Source organism: Dermacentor andersoni, chromosome 6, assembly GCF_023375885.2.
Source record: "Dermacentor andersoni chromosome 6, qqDerAnde1_hic_scaffold, whole genome shotgun sequence".
NCBI lineage: Eukaryota > Metazoa > Arthropoda > Arachnida > Ixodida > Ixodidae > Dermacentor > Dermacentor andersoni.
In genome coordinates, this window is record NC_092819.1 from 178,906,316 (window position 1) to 178,925,354 (window position 19,039).

The 19,039-nt window shown below is 44.6% G+C and overlaps 1 protein-coding gene across 1 annotated transcript in view; it reads left to right on the forward strand.

Annotated features, from left to right (window-relative positions):
• tefu (Serine/threonine-protein kinase tefu) overlaps positions 1-19,039 on the forward strand; it is a 297,846-nt gene that overhangs the window by 128,687 nt on the left and 150,120 nt on the right. Inside the window, exon 15 of the mRNA XM_050172366.2 lies at positions 6,304-6,447. Within this exon, the coding sequence (XP_050028323.1) occupies positions 6,304-6,447 (144 nt within the window). The remainder of the gene's footprint in view (positions 1-6,303; positions 6,448-19,039) is intronic.

The following is a 19,039-nucleotide window of genomic DNA, read 5'->3' on the forward strand; positions in this document are numbered from 1 at the left end:
TACTTGGGCGGAACTCCTCGTGTCTGATTCCGGACACACGAGGATGAGATCTCTAGTTGGGATGCTTTCAGGGGGAAGCTCAGCGACCTCTGGAAATCCCACCGGTCGGCAGCTCGCTGCTAGAAAAGAGCTTGCTACCCATGTTCAGCCTTCTATTGAATCGTATGTCTCGTACATACAAGACGTGCTCGCTCTTTGCCGGAAAGTCGACGACAAAATGGCCAAGGTTGACAAAGTCGGCCACGTACTTATAGGGATTGCGGAAGACACGTTCAACTTGTTGGTCTTCAACAATGTGTCCACCATCGACGTCATTGTCAAGGAATGCTGCCGCTTTGAGCTTGTCAAAAGCCACAGCGTCATTCCACAGTTCTCCCGGCTCCCTAACACGGCTGCAACATCGTCTTGCGTCGACTTTACCGCTTCACCACTCTTAAATGAGCACGTCACACATATTGTTCGCAGCAAGCTCGAGGCTACAAGTCCTGCGCCGTTCCATCCACACCCACTTGACCCCACCATTGACCAACCAGCGCCAGCTATCTCTCTCATTCAGGCAGTTGTGCGGCAAGAATTTGCCAATCTCGGTTTTCCTGTTGCCTTCTCCATCTCCCGACCTGACACCCAACCGGTGCCTACAGCTACGTGTCACAGCGACCTGTATTCCCCTCCGAAATACCGCAACCCTAATGAGTGGAGAACTCTGTACGACAAGCCCATTTGCTTCCATTGCCTCTGCATTGGCTACATTGCTCGCCACTGCTACACCTCCTGGACGTCGTCATATTCAAGCTCCTTGTCCTCGTCTCCTTGCCCATATGCCGACCCGTGCTGTTATTCGCCTCGCTATATGCCTCCTACCTATGACGTATCCATCGATGTCAGTCATCCTGCTTGCTTGCCATCACCTTAGCGCTGTCGGTCCCCGATGCCTCAGCCATGCTGCTATTTGTCGCCGACCAATTATGGACCCTCCCGGATGGAAAACTAGACATGCAAAGAAGACTATGAATCTGTGGCCCGCAGAAGCGCTACGCATCGGTGTATGCAATGAAAATTCAATAAAACAACAGCAGAAGACTCTCTGGCATGTGCAATATGCGACTTTTAGCACCTGACCTTACAGCCGTTACAATAGCACCCTTGTGTTCCAATGTGATTGTCTCTCGCTTCCTCTTTCAACTTGGCTCACTCATGTTGTTGTGAAACCTGTCAAAGTATACGGCCGACAGAGTTTGGCACAGCACCAGAAACGCAGGCATATACGTGGACACGTTCGGCGTTTGAAACCGAAACTCTCTGATCTGCTTCTTTCTCGTGGCCCAATTGCTCTGCTGTGTGAGCTAGTGGGCTTGGTTGGCTCGTTACAGTTTCACGCAAGCTCGGAGGGCACCCCTAGCTGCGTCAGCATGGTGCAGTGTGCTGCAGTGAGAGAGAGAAGTGGAGGCACTAGTAGTTAGCGCGCCACGTGTAATCACCATCATCAATACCTACAATGGCGAAGCAAGGCATGGCCTCAAAGATTGGAAGCTGGGTGCGCCTTGCTTCGCCAGGAAGATGCCCCAGCGAGGGAAAGGTGCAAGAAAACAAGAAAGAAATGCTGCTTGTGCACAGCCACCATGCGCCCAGCTACGTGCGACGACGAGAAATACCAGTGCTGCTCCACCGGTTATTCGAATTGGAAATTTTGAAGTGCTGTGCCAAAGAAACAAGGGTCCCAGTGGAAAGCAATATGTTCGCAACATTCTGTACTTTTAGTTTTGTAGATGAATCTAGTTTGCTATATCCATTTTCACTTTGTTAAAACGACGTTTAACGTACATGGATCTCTATGGACGAGAAGCAAGGGGGTTAACCGAGGGGCCCGATATTTTAATAATCATGTCATGAGAAGCCAACAAACAGACACCAAGGACACCATAGGGGAAATTACTCATACTTATTAATTGAATTTAAGAAATGATAAATTAATGGCAATGATAAAAAAGTGGATGAAAAACGAACTTGCCGCAGGTGGGGAACGATCCCACGTCTTCGCATTACGCGTGCAATGCTCTAACAAGTTAAGCTACCGTGGTGCCAATTTCCCACATACTTTCTTGGGTATTTAAGTTTTACTACTAGAACTTTGGTGTTAATTACAGCAAATTTAATTAAGGCGCTCGAGCGTACGACCATTGGTGGCAGTCGAAGTCACAACCTCTGGTGTTAATAAGGCGAAGTTAATTAAGGCACTCGAGCTCCCGGCCATTGGTGGGAGTTGAAACCACTACCTTTGGTATTAATTAAGGCAAAGTTAATTAAGGCACTCGAGCCCATGACTTTTGGTGGGAGTTGAGCCCACGACCATTGGTGGAAGCCGAAACCACGACCTTTAGTGTTAATTAATGCAAAGGTTATTAAGGCTCTCGAACCCACAACCATTGATGAGAGTCAAAACTACGACCTTTGGGGTTAATTAAGGCAAAGTTAAAGTGCTCAAGCCTATGACCTTTGGTTGGAGTCGAATCCACGAAGGTGGGACTCGAAACTACGACCTTTGGTGTTAATGCAAATTAAGGCATTCAAACCCATTACCTTTGGTGGGAGTCGAAGCCACAAGCTAGTGTGTTAATTAAGGCAAAGTTAATTAAGGCAGTCGAGCCCATGACCTTTGGTGGGAGTCGAAACCACGACCTTTGGTGCTAAGTAATACCCATGCCACACGGGCACAGAAAATGACTTTAACTTGCTAATGCCTTAACCTTTAATGCCATTCGCGGGGTGCCATACAGACATGCTTAGTGTCAATAAAGCTTAATGACAGTCGCGACGTAGTGCATTCTCGTAACTCACTTGGCCATCAAATGCGTACTCTTGTTTCCAATGTCTCCACATTCTGACTAGACTAAACGATTTCTTAGTGAACAACAATTAATAGATTCTTCACTTTCACGCACTAAAGCTCTTTTATCATGGTGTGGTGCGTTCTTGTAATTATTACAACTCACTTGGGCGTCGAATGTGCACTCCCCTTTCCATTGTCCCCACCGTGGCCGTGGTGACCACATTCTGATGGCATTAAGCAAACTTGTAGATAAAAACAACTAATATATTCTTCATTTTCTTTAAAAGGAGCTCTTTATTTTTGTAGAGATCAGCAGGCATGCTCTTGTCGCTATGCACAGCTATAGCACTAATTGTGAGCACGTTAGCCAGGAGAACCTGTTCAATTGCAGGGCGGTGATTCCTTGTCTTGTTGGCCTTATACTGAAGCCTTTGAATTTCTCAATGATGTTTGGCTCAAAGAAGGACATACGCTACCAACAAACTGGAGCACAGAGTCGAATTCTTCAGGATTGCTGCTTGAAAGCTTTGAAGCTGTAAGCGCCATTTTACCATTTTTAATGCTTTGGCTACGTTATGGATTGGCCGTCGAGCTAGCTTCAGCTTCAAACAGTTTAAGGCTGAGTGCAACAATGACATTCCTGAAGTAAACTACATAACATATGCCTATTAATGTTTCTCACGCCATTTCTTAAACATTTGCTCCCTATATAGATAACTGTTTTCATTGTATTACGATTGGCAAGCAAACTTAGCCGTTTCACTGCAGCTATTTCCATTGCGTGGTTTAATATCATTAAGTATGTGTGTGTAGGAGCGACTGAACTATAATGGCATTAAAAAACTTAGGGTCTTACACTTTTAATGGCATAAATCTCACCCATAATGTATCAGTATAAGGCAAGGTTAATTAAGGCACTCGAACCCAAGACCTTTGGTGCGAGTCGATCTCGTGAACTTTGGCGTTAATTAAGGTAAAGTTAATTAATGCATTCGAGCCTATGACCTTTGGTGGGGGTCAATCCCCCGACCTTTGGTGTTAATTAAGCCAGAGTTAATTAAGGCACTGGACATTTGGTGGGAGTTGAACCTGTGACCTTTGGTGTTTAGGCAAAATTAAGGCACTCGACCATTGGTGGGAGTTGAGCACATGACTTTTGGTGTTAATTGAGACAAAGTTCATTAATGCCCTTGAGCCCACGACTATTGGTGGGAGCCAAACCCACGACTGTATTTAAGGCAAAGTTAATTAAAGCACTCGGACCCTGCACCTTTGGTGGGGTGTTGGGCTGCTAAGCAAGAGGTCGTGGGATCGAATCCCGGCCGTGGCAGCCGCATTTCAATGGGGACAAAATGTGAAAACTCTCATGTACTTAGGCTTAGGTGCTCGTTAAAGGACCCCAGGCGGTCCACATTTTCGGAGTCTCCCACTACCGTGTGCCTCATAATCAGATCGTGGTTTTGGCACGTAAAACCCCATTATTTAATTTATTTTACCATTCAGCAGGAGTCGAACTCGTGACCTTTAGTGTTAAGTAAGGCACTCGAGCCCACAGCCATTGGTTAGAGTCAAACCAACGACCTTTGGTGTTAAGGCAAATTAAGACACTTGAGCGCATGACTATTGGTGGGACTCAAACCGACAACCTGTGGTGTTAATTAAGGCACTTATTTAACTCGCCGTGGTTGCTCAGTGGCTATGGTGTTAGGCTGCTGAGCACAAGGTCGCGGGATCGAATCCCGGCCACAGTGGCCGCATTTCGGTGGGGGCGAAATGCGAAAACACCCGTGTACTTAGATTTAGGTGCACGTTAAAGAACCCCAGGTGGTCGAAATTTCCGGAGTCCTCCACTACGGTGTGCCTCATAATCAAAAAGTGGTTTTGGCACGTAAAACCCCATAATTTTAAGGCAGTTGTTTAAAGCACTCAAACCGACAACCATTGGTGGGAGTCGAACCGATGACCTTTGGTGTAAAGGCAAAGGTAAAGCACTCGAACCCATAACCATTGGAGGTACTGTATTTACACGATTTGTAAGTCGACCCCCTCCGCCTCCCCCAGGAAAAAAAAAATAGAGCTTACTCGAGGGTGCATTCCATAACGAAAATTTATTAGTAGCTGGCACAGTCACTGGACTACTCGTCTTCACTTGTGCCATCGTCCTCACTAGTGCTGCCATTGTCATTGCTGCTACAGTCCCACAGCGCGTCGTCGTCCACTGAAATTCGACATTTGGCAAACGACCACACCGTGACATCTTGTGGAACAGCAGCCCACGCCGAATGTACCCAACCCCACGCACCCATCAGGGAGGCTCTTTTGAGAAGTCCGGTTGGCGTAAGTTCGCGATCTTCTGCCGCCAGCCACTCGTACTCACAGCGGAGCAGGTCCTTAAAAGGCAAAGATCCGGGCTGGTTTCATGACTATGTTGAACTTAACTGGCAGGGACCAATCACGCATTTCAGTGACGTACGCCGCAAGCTTGGCCCACAGCTCCGGAAAGCGTCCCGACTTCCTGTGGGAAATTCTTCGCTTGCCGTCACAGGTGACAATTTTGCTTCGCTGCAGTCGCCACTCTCGCACCACCCATTCAGAAACATTGAACTTGTGGCCCACTACGCAGTGATATGTTTCTTCGGCGTAAAGGATGGCAGCCGTCTTGAACGCTGCTGTGAATGAGCACCGAATGTTTAGTGGGCCTGGAGCACTTATGACGACTGGGGAAGCATGGAAGTAGCACGTAGCCGGCAGTCAAGTTGAACACGTCAAACTAAGAGCTACAGGGAAAGAAACATGTGAGCAGTGTCTGCTCTTCCATGAACTATCGATACTCCCCGCAAGTGCCACCGTTCTGAGGGTGCCACCATGAATGGAACAGCGGCACTTCCATCAACACCCCATAAGCTAGTGTTGTGTGCACTGTAAAACTCAAAAATGTTGAAAAATGCTTCTAAAAAACGAACAAACGCATGGGATAGTGAAAAGCTACGGGTAGGGCCTTGGGGCAAACATAAAATTGTAACTTTGTTGTAGCTCCCATGATATCTCATTGGTCTCGCTTTTTTGGCGGTGCCATGTTTTGGTTTCGATTGTAAGTCGACCCCCCCCCCCTTCAGATTTTCAAATTTAGAAAGATAGGTTGACTTACAATCATGTAAATACGGTAGTCAAACCCATGACATTTGGTGGGAGGCGAACAGACGGTCTTTGCGGTTAAGTGAAGTTATTGAGGCACAGTTTTGTTAAGATAGAGTTAAGGCATCCTAAACCACGACTTTTGATGAGAGAAAACAGGAAGCAACAACGCATTCGAATGATAATCTCAAGTAATGCAACAAATGTCTCATGAAGTTCTCAGGCTTTTGGCTTCGTTCTCTTTAGCATATTTGATGTCCCTGTTTGTTCATATTTTACTGCACTTGCCTAACCCCTAAGTTTTTTTTATAAAGTGTGTCAACTTGTGTGTGTGTGTGCAGCTGATAGAGCGTGTGGTGCGAAATCACCCGTACCAGACCTTGCCTGTGGTACTGGCACTGTGCAATGCAGACAGGGACCCAACAGCAACAGCCCTCCTTCCGCAACCAGCTAAGAAGGCAAAGACAAGCCTGGCCCCCACAGAGGTGAGGAGGCCCTATAGTGGCGTTGCTAATGGCGCCTTCAAGCGCCCGCTACAGTGCATTGACAACCATATTGTAATGCACTCAATTCTCGGAAATGCTGGAGGTTACTTCTGTGGTTGGCAAGTCCTTCTTGGTTGATGATATAGATAACAAAAGATCACCATTTTACAGGAGCTTCTGTGGTTGACTAGTCCTACCAGTCCTTCATTGGTGACATGGATATTACAAAAAGGGAATGTGCATCACTGTTTTACTGGAGCTTTTGTCGACTAATCCTTCTTGGTTGGTGTCATATTTTTTTTTTAGCAATACTGTAAGCATTTTTACAGGCTCATACAGGAGTGGGTCACAATCAAAACAACAAATCATTGTTGGTCAGAACAGAAGAAAGCAATGAAATACGCTAATTATTACAATTCAAAGATATAACATGCAAACAAAATGTCAGACCAAAGCAAACAGTACAAGGCAGATAATATAGGGAAGGGGTAAGAGCTATGAACAATTCAGATGTGGTGGGAAACGGCCAAAACACAGTTGCACAATGCAACATTGTAGCGAAGCAGCACATAATCAGAAACATACCTAATCATTAAAAAGTGCACGTATCTTGGTTGCAAATTCTTCGATGGAGTCAACATGTGCAATTGGTTCCGGCAGACGGTTCCAGGCTTCAATTGCAGATGGAAAAAATGAACATTTAAATGTGTTGCAACGGGCAGAAAACTGTCTGATGCACTTACGGTGATTTGTTCTTTCCGAATGTTGGAAGAAGGGCCTAATGTATTTTGTTTTATCTATATTTATGTGCCCGTGATAAAGAAAGAAAAGGAACTTCATGGCAGTGATACACCGTCCTGATATTAGAGTCGGGATATTTGCTTGTTCATGTATAGCAGTGACGCTATCGTACGGCGAGTATCTGGAATAAATGAAACGGAGTGCCATGCGCTGTATTCTGTCAAGTTTATCAATGAATCAATGAGGTAAGACTGCTGCAGGGACCATACAATACTGGCATACTCAAGTATTGGCTGAATGAGGGTTTTGTACACAGTTAATTTGACATGGGATGGTACTGTTGCCAATTTCCGACGTAAGAAATTGAGCTGCCTAAATGTCTTTGCATATGTGATATCAATGTGAGTGTCCCATTTGAGTGAGCTTGAGAATGTCACACCCAAATATTTTACAGTATCTGATGTTATTATAGCTGTGCCTCTTATGCTGTAAGTGAACATGTCAGGTACCTTTTTATGTGTAAAAGTGATGCATGCTGTTTTACTGATGTTGAACTTCATTCCCCACCCATCACACCAATTAGCAAAGCTGTTTAGTGAGGTGCTTAGTTTAATTTGATCATCCAGAGACCAAACATTTGTGTAGACAACACAATCGTCTGCAAAAATATGTACGGTTACGTTAGGCTCAATACATGATGTGATGTCGTTGACATACACAAGAAAGAGCAATGGCCCCAGCACTGACCCCTGTGGCACACCAGAAAAGGCTTCAAGGCTCTCCGACTCATTATTGTTTACCGGTACATATTGTGATCTGAGTGCGAGGTAAGATGCTATCCACGCAACAGTGTTAGATGCAATGCCAATAAGTTTAAGTTTTTCGATCAGTTCACAGTGAGGCACGCGATCGAAGGCTTTGGAGAAATCGACGAATATGGCGTCTGCTTGTAGTCCAGAATTAATTATGTCTGCAAAGTCATGCGACATTTCCAATAGCTGTGTCACTGTTGAAAGGCCCTTTCTGAAGCCATGCAGTTTAGGGTATATCAGGTTATTGTTTTCTAAGTAACTAATAATGGATTTGTTGATTATGTGCTCCATTAATTTGCAACAGCAGCTAGTTAAAGAAATCGGTCGGTATGTGTCTATGTGAATCCCGATTCACTTTTGTGAATCGGGATTACTTTTGCGACGAGCCAGTCTGAAGGTAATGCAGCTGCTTGAAGAGAAGCCGTAAAAATCCTGTGTAAGAACGGAGCTAGTTGGGCAGCAAATCATTTTAGAAACGTATTGGAAATATTATCAGGGCCGGGCGTTTGTTTGGTGTCAATGTTCAAGAGCAGATTGAGTACACCTGGCTCAGGTATCGTCAGGCATCGCTGAATCAGATGCAAACAAAACATCACTTGGATGGGGAGAGCGTGTGAACACAGATTAGAAATTGGCATTAAAAGCATTAGCAATAGTGTGTGCATCATGGGTAAGAGATCCTGCGATTTCAATTTGCACAATTGGGTTTTCAGTTTTTGACAGATAGCGCCTGAATTTGTGCGGCTGACTGTGCATGAAGTTCATCAGAGTATTCGAGAAAAAGTTATCTCTCGCCTTTTTAATTCAAACTTCAACGCAGCCAAAAGATGCGCGATTTCCAGTGGGTTTTGTTTTTTCCTGCACATCCTTTGTAATTTTCTTTTCAAGTGAATGATACTGCAGGTAATCCAGGCTGTTTTTCTATTTGTTCGTTTACGTATTGTGGGGATAAAATCTTCTTCACAATGTTTTGTGGCTCCCTTAAATTCATTAACAATCCATTAACATCATATGAAGGCTAGTGGTGTGAAATCCTCAAACACAGTTTCTAAATAATCTATGATGCTGACTTCATCTGCTCTTCTATAATCTTTAAAATCAATGTAAGGATGATCTTGGTGAGCCGCCTGTGACGTTAGCCCAGAAAAGGTCAACAAAATCATTTTATGATCAAAAATACAATCTTCTATGCTAATTTCTGATTTGAGAGTGTTCGAGACAAATGCCAGGTCTAGCACTGATGCGGCGCCTCCCTGCTGCCTTGTTGGATGGTTAACTAGCTGCGATAATGAGAAGCCAAACATTACTTTCACCAATTGGTTGCAGCTTTCCTTTTCCCTAGCCCCAAACGTTAGGTTATCCCAGTCTATTCCTGCCAGATTGAAATCGCCGGTTAATATCAACTTTGTATCTGGCATTTACCCAGGTGTGGAGGAAATCGTGCAATTGCATCATGTATTCGACGGAAGCATTAGGACGCCTGTACACACCACCTATCAGAACAGACATTGCGTACACGTTAACAGTACACCAGATGCTTTCATGACAAGGTATGCCCTCATGTTTTTGAAATAAAACGCAATTTTTTATTACTAGGGCTACGCCTCCACCGCGACTGTCACGGTCTGTGCGAAGGAGGCTATAAGCCACTGGAGCTACTTCAGAGTCATGAACGTTGGGGTGCAGCCATGTTTCGGTAATTACCATGGTGTCAGGAGAGTACGAGACAATTTCTTCTAATTTTTCTCTTTTGTCCACAATGCTACGTGCATTAAGGCACAATAGTGTCAAGGGGATTTTGTTTTGCGGTCATTTATCAGTTCTGGGCGGAGCACCGTCATCATCAATGTGTGTACGCTTAATCACGGTTCTTCTTTTTTTCTCGCCGTCCCACGCATACCAGCTGTTGCCAATTTTCATTTTATCAAACCGAAGGCTCAGCTTTTCACCTTCCGCGTGATCTACCTTTTGACGATTGCCACAATTTTTTCCACACTTCCCGAACAGCTGGCGAAAAATCCTCAGAAATAGATATGGTATTGGTTTCCAGTTTGAAGCAGTCACTTCTCTTTTTCAGAGAAGTCATACAAGCGTAGTATTACTGTTCGTTCTTTGTTCTTAATCTTTCTACCAATGCAATGAATGCGTTCGAGTGATCGCACCTCTACACCCAGCTTTTCCTTAAATATGCTCTCCGTGACATGTTCTGGCAAGAATGTGTTAGTTTCGTCATTGTCTTCCTTTAGAGCAAAGTTGACAATGTTATTGTGGCGGCTCCGATTTTCTAGGTCATCCAGTCTTTTGGCCATGTGTGACACTTCTTTCTGTACGGTCGTAATTGTTACTTCACACTTATCTATTTTCTCCTGGTAAAGTTTAAGTGATGCAAGTGTTCCTTCAATTTCTGTCAGCCTAGTCTGCACATTAAGTAATCCGGTCTGAAGAAGTGTTTGAGAGGCCTGAATTTCAGTAACCACTTTAAGAACCTCGTCAATCTTAGGCCCTGGATTTTCTTCCACATCTCCACTCAGTTCTATTAGCAAACGCTCAACATGCAATGATTCACAGCAACAGCGGGAAAGACAGCCGGGGCTTGGCAGCGCTACTAACCCAACAGAGCTGGTTCTCAAGCATTTAGAAAAAAAACATTTATCACCAACCTGTTTGAAGACGAACAAAGGATTGAGCATTGCGTCTCGGATGGTGCCACCAAGCGCACTGAAGTTGGCGTGCGGTTGGCTCTCAGTTTTATGCAGCCTCCGAAGGGACGGTCCACCTCCCATGATGCCTCGGGTGGTGAGTCAGTTGGCCCGACAACGTGCAGAATCAGCGCAGCGTAAGGCACGTGTAGGCATGGTACTGATGACGTTGTCGAAGGAAGATGTTCAATCAATATCGGAAGGCCATCGCCGATGCGGCATATATATTGTCACGGGCCTTATGACAATGACGACCTTGGTCATTGTGAGGAAGAAGATGATGGGGAGCTTCGAGGACAGATGCCAACTTGGCTGTTTTGCTTTTCTCTGTAAATAGCTGGTAAATATATTTTATTTTAAATCCCTTCCCCTAAGATGTTGATGGGGGTGCAGGTTTCAATAGGTGCAAGACAGAACTGTGCAGCGGACATGTCCTGGCCAGTTTTGCCACACCAGCAGACAAAGATGCTCCTTCAGTCACGACGCTGGCTTGACCCTGGTTCTTTCTCCAGCACCCATAGTATTTTCGTCAATGATTGAATTGGAACATATGACAGTGAGGCTCGCTAATGTCGTTTTCTACCTTAGTGGGACAGCATGCATCTGGGACTCGCAAGGCATATCTGACCAGCTGGAATATATGCAAGCAGAAGTTTTGAGACCTATTTGGGAAACCAGTAGTTCACCAGCTTTGAAAGAATTCTCCTGACGGGCCTAAACTCCTATAGAATCTTGTTGCTGGACGAGTGGGTACAGCGTGATGGGTGCTCGGTTTCTTAAATGATGTTATATTACATGTTACAAGTCCATTAAATTAATTAAGAGCATCCTCGTTCCAGAGAATGCGCCTGCGATAGCTGTTTTGCATAGCACATGCCTCCAGGCCCTTGTTTTTCAAGGGCTCTGAGGAGGCAGTAGTGCTCCAGGTAATTTCACCATCTAATATATTTTCTGTGTTGCATCATTCTTTCACGATGGATTTTATTGCACATAGAACACGCCATTTCTCATCGACATAATCTTACTACAGATAGATTTTACGCACTCTAGAGCGACTATCTTTAAGGCCCCTTTACATCCACTTTACATTAACCCCATAGAACTCATAACTACATTGCGAACTCATCACCACTGCCTTGGCGCTCTTTGGCCACACTTGGCCCTTGTGCCAATAAACACTACATATCATCATGGACAGCTTACAGAGGCTCCTTCCATAACCAGTGAATGGAAGACATGAAACCGGGAAAAGCAGCAGGAGAAGATGGAATAACAGTCAATTTAATCAAAGATGGAGGAGACATAATGATTGAAAAAACTGGCGGCTCTTTATATGAAGTGTCTATCGACTTCAAGGGTCCCAGAAAACTGGAAGAATGCAAACATTATTCTAATCCGCAAAAAGGGAGACGTTAAAGAATTAAATTATAGGCCTATTAGCTTACTCACAGCATTAAGTAATAAAACAAAGGACACCGACCAACAGAAGTGCTAAAAAATGAATAAATCTAAAAGACATTTCGGTTTCGCTACGGAAGCCATGTTCACAATGGGTCGGTTGTTGGTTGCTCAGTGTCCTTCGTATTATTACTTCATGCTTCATCCCGACCAGACGGGCCTCCGTCGAACCCTCGATTTCAACTCCCAGCATTACATAATATATTTACCAAGAAAATCTCCAATAGAATAATAGCAACACTGGACTTCAGCCAACCAAGGGACCAGGCAGGTTTTAGGAAGGGATACTCTACAATGGATCACATCCATGTCATCAATCAGGTAATCGAGAAATCCGCAGAGCACAATCAGTCTCTCTATATGGCTTTCATAGATTACCAAAAGCAGGCACGTACCCAGGATTTTTTTTCGGGGGGGCCCACCACCTCCATCATCATCATCATCATCAGCCTGTTTTATGTCCACTGCAGGACGAAGGCCTCTCCCTGCGATCTCCAATTACCCCTGTCCTGCGCCAACCGATTCCAACTAGCGCCTGCGAATTTCCTAATTTCATCGCTCCACCTAGTGTTTTGTCGTCCTCGACTGCGTTTCCCTTCTCTTGGCACCCATTCTGTAACCCTAATGGTCCAACGGTTATCTAACCGGCGCATTACATGACCTGCCCAGCTACATTTTTTCCTCTTGATGTCAATTAGAATATCGTCTATACCCGTTCACTCTCTGATCCAAACTGCTCTCTTTCTCTCTCTTAACGTTATGCCTAGCAATCTTCGTTCGCTCGCTCTTTGCGCGGTCCTTAACTTGCTCTCAAGTCTCTGCCCCATATGTCAGCACTGGCAAAATGCACTCATTGCACACCTTACTTTCCAATAATAATGGTAAGCTTCCTGTCAGGAGCTGGCAATGTCTGCCGTATGCGATCCAACCTATTTTTATTCTTCTGTGAATTTCCTTCTCATGATCAGGGTCTCCCGTGATTAATTGACCTAGGTAAACATACTCCTTCACAATCTCTAGTGGCCAACTGGCGATCCTGATCTCTTGTTCCTTTGTTTGGCTATTTATCATTATCTTCATCTTCTGCATATTAATATTCAACCCCACTCTTACACTTTCTCTGTTAAGGTCTCCAATCATTTGTTTTAACTCGTCTGCATTGTTGTTGAATAGAACAATGTCATCGGCAAACCGAAGGTTGCTGAGATATTTGCCGTTGATCTTTACTCCTAAGCCTTCCCAGTTTAATAGCTTGAATTCTTCTATGCACGCAGTGAATAGCTTTGGAGAAATTGTGTCTCCCTGTCTGACCCCTTTCTCTATAGGTATCTCCCTGCTTTTCTTGTGTAGAATTAAGGTAGCTGTAGAACTTCTGTAGATATTCTTACGCGAAGGACGAGTCAGTAAGACGAGAAACTATTTACAGGTTATATTTACAACAACGGTTGCAGCGCTGACCGGTTAGATTCACAGCTCGAGCCCAGTTCGTTCTTCCTCCTCTTTTCTGGAGTGATGGCGCCCACGCACCTCGTTCAAACAAACAAATACCACACGCATGTAGCAATATTTTCCAAGCTTTTTACATAAGCGTTCTGTACTCCTTGATTACGTAGTGCCTCTATGAATGCTGGTATCTCTACAGAATCAAATGCATTTTCGTAATCTATATAAGCCACATGGAGAGGCTTATTGTACTCTGCAGATTTGGCGATAAGCTGATTGATGACATGGATGTGATCCATTGTAAAGTATCTCTTCCTGAAGCCAGCCTGTTGCCTTGGTTGACAAAATCCAGTGTTGCCCTTATTCTATTGGAGAATATTTTGGTAAATATGTTATATAATACTGGGAGCAAGCTAATGGTTCTATAATTTTTCAATTCTTTGTCTCCTTTTTTGTGGATTAGTATAATGTCTGCATTCTTCCAGTTTTCTGGGACCCTTGCAGTCGATAGACACTTCGTATAAAGAGCCGCCACTTTTCCAAGCATTATGTCTCCTCCATCTTTGATTAAATCGACTGTTATTTCACCTTCTCCTCCCGCTCTTCATCGTTTCATGTCTTCCAGGGCCCTTCTGACCTCATCGCTAGTTATAGGAGAGTTTCTGTATCCTGTTCATTACTGTTTCTAAGTGAGGTATCGTGACTCCTCTGGGGACTGTATACAGGTCAGCTTAGAATTTTTCCGCTGCTTTTACTATATCTTCGACATTGCTGACGATATTATCCTTCTTATCTTTTAGTGCATACATCATGGTTTGTCCTATGCCAGGTTTCTTTTTTACTGATTTCAGGCTGCGTTCATTTTTTACGGCTTCTTCAGTCTTTCTCATGTTATAGTTTCGAATTTCAGTTATTTTCGCCTTGTTGATCAGCTTTGACAGTTCCGTGAATTGCGTAACGCTGTGCGGCTGCCAGTGCCATACAACCGCGTAGAGCACAGGACTGTGCGATTCTAGACGTACTGCGCTCACCGCGAAAGGTTAGAAAAACAGCCACATAAGCAGAGCAGAGAAGTGGCTACGTGAGGCAGTTCGACTGATAACTGTACAAGCGTCATTCAAAACAAGTAATTGTTCTCCACTTCCGGCGGCGTTTTCTCTGTTTCCTTTTTAAATAAAAAGATGTTGATCCATAAATATTCTCATAAACAATGGTTAACTTTTTTATTATTCGCTTTTGCTTGCAGTTTGGTTGTTGCCTTGGCTCTCTCCCTTAGTAGATCGCTTAATTTCTCAACTCCCTGCGATTTTTTTTTCCAGTTGCCAATTTTGCACGAAATCATCATCATCATCATCAACCTAGTTAGGCCCACTGCAGGGCAAAGGCCTCTCCCATACTCCTCCAGCTACCCCGGTCATGTACTAATTGTGGCCATGTTGTCCCTGCAAACGTCTTCATGTCATCCGCCCACCTAACTTTCTGCCGCCCCCTACTACGCTTCCCTTCCCTTGGAATCCAGTCCGTAACCCTTAATGACCATCGGTTATCTTCCCTCCTCATTACATGTCCGGCCCATGCCCATTTCTTTTTCTTGATTTCAACAAAGATGTCATTTACCCGCGTTTGTTCCCTCACCCAATCTGCTCTTTTCTTATCCCTTAACGTTACACCTATCATTCTTCTTTCCATAGCTCATTGTGTCGTCCTCAATTTCAGCAGAACCCTTTTCGTAAGCCTCCAGGTTTCTGCGCCGTACGTGAGTACTGGTAAGACACAGCTGTTATACACTTTCCTCTTGAGGGATAAAGGCAACCTGCTGTTCATGATTTGAGAATGCCTGCCAAACGCACCCCAGCCCATTCTTATTCTTCTGGTTATTTCAGTCTCATGATCCGGGTCCGTGGTCACTACCTGCCTAAGTAGATGTATTCCCTTACCACATTCATTTCCTCGCTACCTATCATAAACTGCTGTTCTTTTCCGAGACTGTTAACCATTACTTTAGTTTTCGGCAGATTAATTTTTTAGACCCACCCTTCTGCTTTGCCTCTCCAGGTCAGTGAGCGTGCATTGCAATTGGTCCCCTGAGTTACTAAGCAAGGCAATATCATCAGCGAAACGCAAGTTGCTAAGGTATTCTCCATCAACTTTTATCCCCAATTCTTCCCACTCCAGGTCTCTGAATACCTCCTGTAAACATGCTGTGAATAGCATTGGAGATATCGTATCTCCCTGTCTGACGCCTTTCTTTAATGGGATTTTGTTGCTTTCTTTGTGGAGGATTACGGTGGCTGTGGAACCGCTATAGATATCTTCGAGTATCTTTACATATGGCTCATCTACACCCTGATTCCGTAGTGCCTTCATGACTGCTGAGGTTTCGACTGAATCAAATGCTTTTTCATAATCAATGAAGGCTATATATAAGGGTTGGTTATATTCCGGTTGGTTATACTCCGGGAAGAATTGGGGATAAAAGTCGATGGAGAATACCTTAGCAACTTGCGATTCGCTGATGATATTGCCTTGCTTAGTAACTCAGGAGACCAATTGCAATGCATGCTCACTGACCTGGAGAGGCAAAGCAGAAGGGTGGGTCTGAAAATTAATCTGCAGAAAACTAAAGTACTGTTTAACAGTCTCGGAAGAGAACAGCAGTTTACGATAGGTAGCGAAACACTGGAAGTGGTAAGGGAATACATCTACTTAGGGCAGGTAGTGACCACGGATCCGGATCATGAGACTGAAATAACCAGAAGAATAAGAATGGGTTGGGGTGCGTTTGGCAGGCATTCTCAAATCATGAACAGTAGGTTGCCACTATCCCTCAAAAGGAAAGTGTACAACAGCTGTGTGTTACCAGTACTCACATATGGGGCAGAAACCTGGAGGCTTACGAAAAGGGTTCTGCTGAAATTGAGAACGACGCAACGAGCTATGGAAAGAAGAATGATGGGTGTAACGTTAAGGGATAAGAAAAGAGCAGATTGGGTGAGGCAACAAACGCGGGTAAACGACATCTTAGTTGAAATCAAGAAAAAGAAATGGGCATGGGCCGGACATGTAATGAGGAGGGAAGATAACCGATGGTCACTAAGAGCTACGGACTGGATTCCAAGAGAAGGGAAGCGTAGCAGGGGGCGGCAGAGAGTTAGGTGGGCAGATGACATTAAGACGTTTGCAGGGACAACATGGCCACAATTAGTACATGACCGGGGTAGTTGGAGAAGTATGGGAGAGGCCTTTGCCCTGCAGTGGGCGTAACTAGGCTGATGATGATGATGATGATATTCCGCACATTTCTCTATCACCTGATTGATAGTGTGAATATGGTTAATTGTTGAGTAGCCTTTACGGAATCCTGCCTGGTCCTTTGGTTGAAAGAAGTCTAAGGTATTCCTGATTCTGTTTGCGATTACCTTAGTAAATACTTTGTAGGCAACGGACAGTAAGCTGATCGGTCTATAATTTGGCGTCCCCTTTCTTATGGATTAGGATTATGTTAGCGTTCTTCCAAGATTCCGGTACGTTTGAGGTCATGAGGCATTGTGTATATAGGGCGGCCAATCTTTCTAGGACAGTGTTCCCACCATCCTTCAACAAATCTGCTGTTACCTGATCCTCCCCAGCTGCCTTCCCCCTTTGCATAGCTCCCAAGGCGTTCTTTACCTCATCCGGTGTTACTTGTGGGATTTCAAGTTCCTCTAGCCTATTCTCTCTCACCTTATCGTCATGGGTGTTACTGGTACTGTATAAATCTCTATAAAACTCTTCAGCCACTTGAACTATCTCATCCATATTAGTAACAATATTGCCGGCTTTGTCTCTTAACGCACACATCTGATTCTTGCCTATTCCTAGTTTCTTCTTCACTGCTTTTAGGTTTCCTCCGTTCCTGAGAGCCTGTTCAATTCTATCCATATTATAGGTCCTTATGTCCGCTGTCTTACGCTTGTTGATTAACTTAGAAAGTTCTTCCAGCTCTATTCTAGTTGTAGGGTTAGAGGCTTTCATACATTGGCGTTTTTTTATCAGATCTTTCGTCTCCTGCGATAGTTTACTGGTTTCCTGTTTAACGGCGTGACCACCGACTTCTATTGCGCACTCCTTAATGATGCCCATAAGATTGTCGTTCATTGCTTCAACACTATGGTCCTCTTCCTGGGTTAAAGCCGAATATCTGTTCTGTAACTTGATCCGGATTCCCTCTAGTTTCCCTCTTACCGCTGACTCATTGATTGGCTTCTTATGTACCAGTTTCTTTCGTTCCCTCCTCAGGTCTAGGCTAATTCGAGTTCTTACCATCCTATGGTCACTGCAGCGCACCTTGCCGAGCACGTCTACATCTTGTATGATGCCAGGGTTCGCGCAGAGTATGAAGTCGATTTCATTTCTAGTCTCACCATTCGGGCTCCTCCACGTCCACTTTCGGCTAACCCGCTTGCGGAAACATGTATTCATTATCCGCATATTATTCTGTTCTGCAAACTACTAAGAACTCTACTCTGCTATTCCTAGAGCCTATGCCATATTCCCCCACTGACTTGTCTCCGGCCTGCTTCTTGCCTACCCTGGCATTGAAATCACCCATAAGTATACTGTATTTTGTTTTGACTTTACCCATCGCCGATTCCACGTCTTCATAGAAGCTTTCGACTTCCTGGTCATCATGACTAGATGTAGGAGCGTAGACCTGTACAACCTTCATTTTGTACCTCTTATTAAGTTTCACAACAAGACATGCCACCCTCTCGTTAATGCTATAGAATTCCTGTATGTTACCAGCTATGTTCTTATTAATCAGGAATCCGACTCCTAGTTCTCGTCTCGCTGCTAAGCCCCGGTAGCACAGGACGTGCCCGCTTTTTAGCACTGTATATGCTTCTTTTGGCCTCCTAACTTCACTGAGCCCTATTATATCCCATTTACTGCCCTCTAATTCCTCCAATAGGACTGCTAGACTCGCCTCACTAGATAACGTTCTAGCGTTAAACGTTGCCAGGTTCATATTCCAATGGCGGCCTGTCCGAAAAGTGCACGAAAAGTGCTATACAATTAGGGAAAAACAGACGAGGTAACGGGCGACAGTCATCTTGCTTATGGGTTTAAGGGTCATTGCAGGGTTTCATGATGGACGCTCTTTCACATTATTTTATTTCCCACCCTATCTAACCCATATCACGTGTATATGGTTCCGGGCATCTGCCAGCATCGCAGCGAGCCGTAACTCAAGGAAATAATGAAGCAAAGGGAAAAGTTAAACGCAATTGGCGTTTTCTCCGGCAGCAACTCGTGCCATGAGAGTACAGACCAACTGAGTAACAGCCACATCCCTCTCCTGGTCCCAGGATCAGCCTAAACAAAGAAGGTTGAACTAACAAAAGCAACAGCTATGCGCGTGATGGTTGAATAGATGGTGACAACTGAACGCATCTCGAG